This window comes from Octodon degus, unplaced genomic scaffold (assembly GCF_000260255.1).
Source record: "Octodon degus isolate 3935 unplaced genomic scaffold, OctDeg1.0 scaffold00051, whole genome shotgun sequence".
In the NCBI taxonomy this organism is placed as follows: Eukaryota; Metazoa; Chordata; class Mammalia; order Rodentia; family Octodontidae; genus Octodon; species Octodon degus.
The window spans coordinates 13672651-13682829 of NW_004524627.1; the positions used below are offsets into that span (position 1 = coordinate 13672651).

The following is a 10179-nucleotide window of genomic DNA, read 5'->3' on the forward strand; positions in this document are numbered from 1 at the left end:
TCAGGGCACTGTCCGCTCCCAGAGTCTCTCTCGAAGCAGCCACTGCCCTTTGGGGTTCTCTGTCTCACAGTAGCCCTCTTCGAGAGTTTCCAGGTGCTCCAGTGCAAAGAGCTCTACGTCCCACTCCATGTCTTCTCCTGAGAAGTTGAAGAGGATCTGTCTGGAACGCCCCAGCCTGGAAGGAAGGGATAAAGCAGAGATGTAAGCTCAGGTTGGCGGCAGCTCACTAGCATGCTTGTGCAGCCCAGCCTGGGTCGTGGGGAAGACCAAACAAAGTTATGATGGGGGCTGTGGATGGACCTCAAATGAGCTTTTGCCTGCCTTGGATGGGTGATAAGAACTGACTCACTGTTTTACCATGCCTGGTGCTTGGTTATAAAAGGAAAACACTAAGAATCCCTGACTCCATCAGAGCTGAGTGGCTTTCACAGAATCAAATAAAAAGTCTGAAGAGGCTTCAGAAGCCCTTCTGTTGGACAGGACAGGCCAACTTCCTGCCTTGCACATGTAACCCACAGCAGTGTAGGACTTAGTGACTGTAACTAGTCCTGGGAGAAGACAATTGGGAAGGAGCAGCCAGTGGGGATGGTGGTGAGGTAGCCCTACAGCAGTATCTCATTAGTTTGATGCTGCTCCTTTCTTGCCCTCTTCATCCTCAAATTCTCATTAAAAATTGGTGGCACACAGTGTGTCAGTGTCACTTGATGACAGCAGATGTTCGAAAGCATGAGAGCTAAGTTGATCTGGGAGGAAGGGAGACAGCTAAAGTGCTGAAGCGAGACCCAATTGGTAGCAGCAGAGAGGCAGCCCAGGGTGCAGACAATCAAAGAAAATCTGAACTCTATCGTCCCTGCTGCCCTAAAATATATAGAATAATCTTGACATGTAGGCCTGAGACTCAGTGCACCCTAAAGACCACTCCAGGAGTCTGGAGGCTATGAGAACATCTTGGTCACATGCTTAACCCCAGCACTCACTCTTTTTTGCGGGCTTTAGGCTTAAATTTCAGGGTGTTGAACGCCCCTTCCACAGCCTTGGGCAAGTAAATGGGGTGTCTCTCCAGTCTCCTCTGAGTGCCAATGGTCCTGCACTCTGTGCTTCTCCGAAACTGGCTGTCTGGGGTGTGAATGGCATGCACTGCGATGTCCTCAGAGTGTCTGCGTGGGGCCCGCAGGATCCAGTTGGAATGCAAGTTGTGCTCCTGGGAACTGGTGGTCACTGGGAGAGGCAGGTGACATGGGAAGGAAGATAGCATTGTCAGAAGGAGCAAAAGGCAAAGGAGAGGCTGAGCGGGCTGAGCACTCAGCAAGAGCGTAGAGACACCTACTTTCACAACAGTAAATTCTTAGGAAGCCTGGATGGCCACACAAGGAGGTCTGGACCCCCTAATTACAGTGCAGGATAGAAGGAAACAGTGTGTCTGTTAAAAATGAGAGCAGAGCCTGGTGGTGCACAGCTGTACTCCTAACCACAGGAGGAGGCAGGGAGATCACAAGTTCAAGATCTGGTCTCAAAATTAAAAATAAAATAGGGCTAGGGCTGCAGCTTAATGGTAGAGTGCCCCTGGGTTCAATCCCCATAACTCCAAAAGCAAAACAAAAGGACAGAGTCTGGTTTTTACTGAGTTGGAAAGAAGCCCAAGATGTATCATATACTGCAAATGAAAAGCAATCCCATTTTTGTTTACCAAATAGTGTGAGTGTGTGTGTGTGTGTGTGTGTGTGTGTGTGCACGTGCACATGCACATGTATGTTAAAAACACTTTTGAAAGGTTGTGCACCAATGGTTTTCTCTAAATGACAGGATCATATGTTTTTACTTTCTTCTTTCTAGTTTAGAATGTTGTTTGATCTAAGTTACAATGGACATAGATTATTATTGATTTTTCTGAACAAAAAATGACTACTCCATGACAAATATTTTCATTGGAAGAGTATAACTGTTTGAGGATGACCCTTCCATCCTCAGTGGATGTTTCCATCCTTTTACCCATCCCTGGCTTTCCCAGACCTGTCTTGAGGTGGCTGCCCTTGCTCAGGGACTGAAGGGGCTGCATGGGGGAGAGGGGCTCGCAGCAAGCCCATAGGGGGAATGAGCTCAGGGAGCAGGAGTAGCCTGTGCAGTTGTGCAGAGCCCAGTCTGAGATCCCAGATCTCACAGCTACAAGACTATCGAGGTTGGAACAACAAGCTCCTAGCCTGTCTTCTTTTCGGCCTTACATAAAACTCTCAAGCACTGCTTTTTGGTACTGAAACCTGTTACCTGAGTATCCACAATCTACTGAACTCCTGGATAAAATCACCACAGATTGCACCATAGGTTGTTTGGGGGAACAATGATGAAAAATCTTGGCAAACTTGGAATTTAAAAGTGTGCTCAACTCAGGACCCTGGTGGAAGTCTTTACTTTCCACAAGGGAGACACCAGCAATAGCCTGCATAAGGAGAGAAGCAAGACTTCAGGCCTCAGGCCTCTCCTCTGTAGAACCCTACCTGGCATGGGCAGGCACCCAGCCTTACCTGCCCTATCCAATGCCCACCACCCTTCCCTCCACCTAGCAGAGGTGGGGTCAAAATTGGATTTTCCAATACACCCTATCTGTTCCCTTTCTTTTCTAAAACAATGAAGTGAAAGATGGATAATATAAGATATATCATGCTAATTTTAAGTATGCCATCCAATACCATTATATTTTGCACGTCACAGGACTGCCCCCATTAGCACCACTCCCCTTCAGTTTTCTTTCTTTAATCTCATCACTGTCACTTTCTCCATGGGGTCTTAGGAAGTTTCCATCTGTCTCAGCTCTCAGGAAAGGACCACAAGGAAGAGCTTTGGTTCAAACCAGACCCCCAAACATTGGAGCATATGCTGGAGCAGTGACACCAGGACAATTGAGGCAAGAGGTCCCCAAAAGAACAATCACAGGGGCCACAGCCCGGGTGCAGGTGAAGGGTTCCCTTTTGTCAGGGAAGTAGGATCCTGAAAGTCTCCCCATTGGGCCCAAGTGTCTCCTCAGCACTCACCATCGAAGTCCACATCTTCATTGGGCGGGGCAAATTCCGCAGCCCGGGGCCTTTTGTCAGTCTCCAGCTCAGCAATAATGGAGTCAAAGAAAGCAATGGCTTCTGCCACATCAGCACTAAACTGCGAGTATTTCTTTAGGGTTGCTTTCTGCTAGAAGTGAAATGGAGGAGAGATTCGCTTAAATCTATTTCTCAGTGTCCTCAAAAATATCATCCAGAAATGCCACAAAAGATTAATGTTGTTAAAACTAAATGCATATGAGGTCATGAGATTATGGGATTTCAAAGGTAAATCAATAGCTAATACGTAGAATTAACCACAACATTTCCACAGATGAATGAGTGGAGACACTGTGCTGTAGGTACACACCATGGTATGTCATTTAACTATAAAAAAAAAAAAAAAAGAATGGAAGCCTATCAATGGCTGCACCAGAGACCTGAAAGACACTGTGTTAGGTGACACAAGCCAGAGAGAGACAAACACCACCTACTTTCATTCATATGTGAAACCTTAAAAAGTTGATTTCACAGAGGTGGAGAGCAGAACAATACTCACTAGAGGAAGGCAGAGGGGAGAGGACAGAGGAGAAACAGGCAGAGTAAGTGCAGTGTTCCACAACCATACAGAGCCACTAGAGTTAGCAATAATTTATTATTATTTTATACAGAACTAGAAGGGAGGGGTTTAAAGAAACCCATCACAAGCCAAGGATACAAATTTCTAGAGCTGAAATGGTAATGCCCCCATTGCTCATTACACGAGGCATATGTGTACTGGATTATCACCCTGTACCCCGTAAACATGCACAACTATTGTTTGCCAATTAAAACAAATGTAAAGAAAGGGTCTTTATTTTTTGTCAGTGAGGTAGACACTCCAAATCCCTGATTGCTGTAGGCCAACAAGTTTCTCTTATCTCAAGGAGGGTTAGTGAAAGGACAAAGACATCTACTGTTCTCTTGGTCACAGATTTGTTGTCGGGCAAAAATAATTCATCTATCTCTGATCTTCTTCCCCACTGATAAACAATCACAGAAGATGGAATGATTCCTTACTGATGTGAGCAACAGCTCATAGCAGGATGAAGAACATAAGGTATGTTGAAAATGCTGTCAGGGTCCTCAGTCTTGAAAATAGGAAATGTAGGCTCACGTTGTGAAATAAATTGAAGAAATTTTAGGGTAGCTGTTTGCAAAGCATAAAGATGATAGAATACAAAGTTGACTAAATCTGCTTAGTGCCTGACCAAGTTCCAATTCTATGCTGACTCACTTTTCCTGATCTGTTTACCATCTTCCGCATAGCTTACCAAGGGCCCAGAGCAACAGACTTTGCAGGAGCTCAAGCCCCTGCAGGGGGCAGTGCCCATGCAGGACTCCTGGGGTAAGGGACAGGACTGAAATATGAACTAATAAAATGTTCTCCATAGGCAGGTGGCAGGACCGGGGTTCAATCCCTGGCGTGCCATGCCAGCCCCGCCTTCAGGGCATACTGAGATGGCGATGGAGACTGGGCGTGGTGGTGCACACCTGTAATCCTAATGCTTGAGAGGCTGAAAACAGGAGGATCACTATGAGTCCAGTCTACAGAGTGAGACCCTGTAGACCCTGTATTAAATACACAAAAATTAAAATTAAAAAATAAAATGTTCTCCAAAGAATTTAGCTAATAAGAGATAGTATGTGTTAACATGAGCTATTTTAATCAAATACAGAGTTCATTTATTTTATGTGGGCATTTTGGGAATGATATGGTATGAAATATAAACAGGATTAAGTTACAGACTGGCATGTTGGGAAATTAAGGGACGGAATCTCTGTGTGCATTCCAGATCTTTGTGATACAAAAGCAATTTGTACTATTAGGAAAACAGTTTTAAGCTAGAAAGGTTATTTTTCCTTTCTAATCTTAAAAACAAGATTTCAGAAAGAAACATCACTGAGTTCAATCCCCAGTTACACAAAAAAAAAGAAAGAAAAGAAAAGAAACATTGAAGTAGACATAGTGTACACCTGAGTCCCTTCTTTAAAGTGAAATATTATTCTCATGTACTTACCCAGTCCCTTGCCAAAAGCCCACTAAAATGAAAGCAAAGAAGGAGAAAAAGTAGAAACCCCAGGAGCAAAGAGAGAGAGAGAGAGAGAGAGAGAGAGAGAGAGAGAGAGAGAGAGAGAGAGAGAGAGATCACCCTCCTTCCTGAAAAGAGACTTCCCTGTTTCTGGCATTTGGAAGCAGATGGAAAGGTCCCTGATAGGATGAAGAGGAATCAGCTGCCAGGTGTTAGCTGTGGATGAGGTGGCCCAGAAGAAAACAATTCGATCTTCAGAAAGCACAGATGCTCCAAAGTTGGTGACCCCAAGTAAGGGTTTGGGGTGCCAGCTGGATGGATGGAAGGTCTGTGAGCGTACCAGAGGCCTGGCTGACCAGCATCCTTCCCGCAGCCAGATTCCTGCTGGAGGCAGCACAGCGGCTCCTGCCCAGCCCGTGCCTTCTCTCACTACTTCCTCAACCTTCTCCTGAAATGGACGTTCTCATTGGCAGACTCACTCATCCACTGAGGCTTGGGTGCAAAAGTGTCTCCTCTAGGAAGTCCACCTCCCTCCTCTAGGGTCCTGTGGTCCTCAGTACCTAACCCCATCCTTCTGTAATATGTCATTTTAAAGATTGTTCTGGAAAAGCAACAGAGACAAAGAGAAAGAAGCAAAGAATGGAGAAGTCCACACAAGACTGACCTTAAATGGAAGATGATATTTAACAGTAATGCATCCTCAAACCCCTGGCACATATAAGGGAAAATATCCATGTATTTAGATGGAAATTGCATTGCTATTGGGCTAAATGCAAGGGTCTCAATATTGTACCTGAGTCATATATTCCTTTTTCATTTAAGTCACACTGTGGTTTGAGCTAAGAGAATGAATTTTTAATGTCTCTAGGAAATATATAAACTTTGGACAGCAACTCAAAGCAGCCTGAACCAGAAGTTTTTGGAAGAGAGTCAACTTTGGTGTCTTAACTATTAAAGCTAAGTGTATAAGAAACATACTATCGTCAATCTTGTGTTATTAGAATCACTATCCTGTGACTTGTTGTGAATTTTTTGAATTTACTTTAACACAGCCCTCCTAGGATAATACTTACAAATTCACAAAAATGAAAAATAAATCACTAGCCTAGAAATCACCTTAGCCGGAGAACTCCCTGTTGTCAAAGTTAGCAGACAAGGGCAACTGTAGCTGCTACACACTTACTACCTATTCTCCATATTCATTGGTGTTGCTTATTTCCAAGACCTCAAGTTTAGGAGTCAAGACTTGGGTGCCACTCCCAGAACTGGCTGCTTCTGTGAAGGACTGCAGTGATAACCAGCCCAGGTTTACCCAGAGACAAACAGGTGAATCCCTTCTGCCGATGCAGAATAGCCCACTCTTCTAAGCCCTACTTCTGGGATCTCTGCTAGACCATTCACTATGCTGTCATCATCAAACATATTCTGTTAGATAAGCTTTTGGACCCTGGTGTGGTTGGAGAGTGAGTTGTTGGTGGCACATGAGTGACATTTTTTGGCCAAGTCTCATCACAAGAGAAGCTTTTCCCTCACTTCCCCAATTATTTTCTTTAGTTCCTCTGATTGTTTATGGACAGAAGTGAATTGTAAAAGTGCTTTCTTTCCTACTTAGCCCTGAAAACAAAAAGTCACCTACCTCTTGGTTTAGTCTGAGAGTGCCAAGTCTAAAAAGTGACAGTCCGTCTCTACAACAGCAGTGTCCAAGTCCAGCTCAGTGACTATGTAATACCAAGCTTCTTCCTACACCAGTGAACTCAGATTCAAATGGGAATTCTGACACATAGTCACAGAGAACCACCACTCTACAGAGACTTGAGCACAAGCAAGGAGCATGGAAACCCACAAATCCTACTTCTGTGTCTGATATAGAATGAAAAACAGATACCAGTCTTACTTCTTGGCTATACAAGAGTAGGCAGAAATAGCTCCATGGTAACAAAGGCATAGGAGATAGGACACAGGAAACAGAACCTCTGGCCTAAGGTCCCCAGACTGCCTGTGTCCTTGTGCACCTCCTAGCACTTTGCACACAGAAGCCTGCCCTGGTCCTCTCGCCTTAGCATCCTCCCCAGGTGCACCTCCCCAGCCCGCCCCTTACACAGCCTTCCTCCAGAGCAGGTATTTCTAGTGCTTGTGCTGATGCCAGCTGTTTGCTTCCTGGGCTCCACAGGTCAGTGGCATTTGGCTCTGCTGCACTGCGTTCTAGCTAGATGCAGCTGCTGTGCCCGTATGTTTAAATGGCTGAGGATTTTAATCTTGTCTTCTACTGCTGGGGTAACTGAACACCCTGGTTTGGTGAGAATCCCTCCCAGTTTTGGTGGTGGCCTGGCATAGTTATAAATAGTACATTATTTACTCTCAAAAATTTCTATAGTTGGAGATCAGACGACCTTTCACCTCACCCATGGCACGAATCATGTCAGCTCCTCATTTCCCCAACTCTGTTACAGCCCACAATAAGCTAGCTGTCCTTTGTACTACCAATTGACTACATTCATAAATCATATTCTCCTAAGTTCTTCGCTCAAGTTCACGTTTTTAATCACCAGGCCTTTTGAGCACAATTGGAGTCCTGTGTTATCTTTTTTGCTTAAGTCTGATCCACATCTCCTCTAAAATCTCCAGATGTGGTTTACTTAAAGTGATCTAGAGAGTCAACACATTTGTGAAAAAAATCTGAGTGCAAAATCCTTCTCAAAAAATCTTTATGGTTTTATGCAAGCCTTTCCTATCTACTTTGTCCAGACCTCATTCTGTTCCTCTTTTCAAAAATCAACTATCTAAAGCATCTTAGTTTTCATAGAAAAAAATTCTGTTTATTTGTACTCATATTTTAAAATTTATCATATGCTTAAGTTACATATGATAAATTATGATAATAACTCCAAGTAATATAAACCAATTTGAGAGCAAAATAACAATTTCAATAAGCAAATATTCAACTTGTGATCATTGGGAAGCACATAGGCATATCCTACTTTTAAAAGGTGTTTTACTGTATTAGATATTACAACTATAGGAAATAGAACTATGAATCCCAAGTCTCACCACCAACTTCAACAACTACCCACACTCCACAATTCTTATTTACCTATCAACCCCCCACACTTGCTTAAGATAATCTTGAAAAACATCATTTTACTCTTATATACTTCAAAATGTTCCTCTGACAGATAAATTTGGGGCAACACTACCCCAAGTGTTATTACACCTAAACAAATGCACAACGTTACTCTACCTAACAAAATTCATGATTTCTCAATGCGAACAAGCACTCCTGTCTGTGTTCTGTTTTCCCCAACTGACTCAAAAACATCTTGGTTTCTTCTGATTGGATTCAAGTGAGGTGGACAGTATGATGGTTTTAGTCTTCTTGAAGGTTGTATGCATCTCATTTAACTTTTGAAGAATCTGAGTCATTGTTCTAGAGAATTCCTCCTACTATCGCTTGGATATCTCTGTTTGTGTTATTTTGCATGTCCTCCACCCCATAGTCCCTGTAATAACAGTAATTCATCAGTGACATGTAAACTTCATATGGAGAGACACATAATGCATATTTTCCTGTTTGAAATGAGGCTATAATTAATAAAGCGTTTACGTGATGTTTGTTTGCCTTTTGCTTTGTGATTTTATTTATTTATTTATTTATTTATTTATTTATTTTTTACTAGGGACCTTGTGCTTGCCAGGCAGGCACTTGTGCCACTGAGCTAATTCCCCAGCCCTGCTTTGTGGTTTTTAACAATCATTATTTTATTACTGGTCGCAAAATGTTACCAGTCTAATTGTAAAGTCTTTCTGTCATTTGATGGCATTTCCAATATAAAGAACTCTAACCAGCTGCACATTCTGGTTAGAGGACAGAAGGATAAATGATTGATACTGTCCCTTATTAATCATTCTTACAGAAATAAATTGATAACCTGAAAAGTTCTTAAGATGTTCAGTGATGTGCATTTGTTTTTGTATCATTGTGAATGTATAGATTTTTAACATAGTGGATATTTTTTCATCAGTTTTCTTGATGTTTGAATTGTCCCAATTTTGGACAGCAGAAAAGCATCTCAGAAGTGAGTCCTGCCTAAGTTCCTTTGACATAATCTGAGCATTTTTGAGAGTGTTCAAGTTTTTAAACACAAAACGTCCAACATTCATGCTGTTCACATGTTTGCTGCAGCCTGGATCTTAATACTTCTCCAAGCAGCCTTCATTTTTACTTGGAAATGATATTTAGATACATTAATGTATAGCTTAGATATTTTAGAACTGTACATATGTCATCATTTCTAAGACTTTTCAGTGGATCAAACTAAGAAATACTAATTTTTTTTAAAAAAAGAAAAAAACCCTGAGTTCATACTTGGTTCAGATTATAGCATTTCATTCACATTTCTTCTCTCTTACCCTTTGCATTACTGTTATAAACAATTTTATTTTAAATTATGCTATAAACATATGATGTATTATTACTTTTTTCTTTAACTATACTTTAGAGAAATTAAAAACAAAAAAATACCATAAGGGGCCAGGGAGATAGCTCAGTAGAATAAGTGCTTGCCTGGCAAGCACAAGGGCCTGAGTTCAATCCCCGGTTCCGGGGGAGGGGGGGAATAATAATAATAATTTTTTTTAACTTCTCATTTTTTTAATAGTGTTATTCTCTTCTTTGTGGGAATCTAACTTTCTGTCTGATACATTCTTGCCTCCTAGAAAACACCTTTTAGTATTTATTGTATCTCTTGGCAAGAAACACTCGTTGTTGCTGTTGTTTGTCTCAGAAATATTTCTTTAAAGAATACAAAATAATGGACTGGCCAAATAGCTCAGCGGATTAAACTGCCTGCTTCCACAGAGCACAGCAGCCCCAGGGATTCAATCCCCAGTGTGCTGTGCTGGCCCTGCCCCCAGGGCACACCATAATTGAGACTGGACATGGTGGTGCAAGCCTGTAATCCCAGCGCTTGGGAGGCAGTAAACAGAAGAATCACTACGAATCTGATGTATGTAGTGAGACCCTGTAGATCCTGCTATAAATACAGAAAGAGAGAGAGAGAGAGAGAGAGAGAGAGAGAGAGAGA

General features: G+C 42.4%; 1 protein-coding gene across 1 annotated transcript in view; it reads right to left on the reverse strand.

Moving 5' to 3' along the window:
- The window catches only part of LOC111817200, a 40163-nt gene continuing 29984 nt past the window's right edge, over window positions 1–10179 (reverse strand). The window contains exons 2-4 of the mRNA XM_023717232.1: window positions 3027–3174; window positions 978–1218; window positions 1–175 (exon numbers count right to left, since the gene is read on the reverse strand). Of these exons, the coding sequence (XP_023573000.1) occupies window positions 1–175; window positions 978–1218; window positions 3027–3174 (564 nt within the window). The remainder of the gene's footprint in view (window positions 176–977; window positions 1219–3026; window positions 3175–10179) is intronic.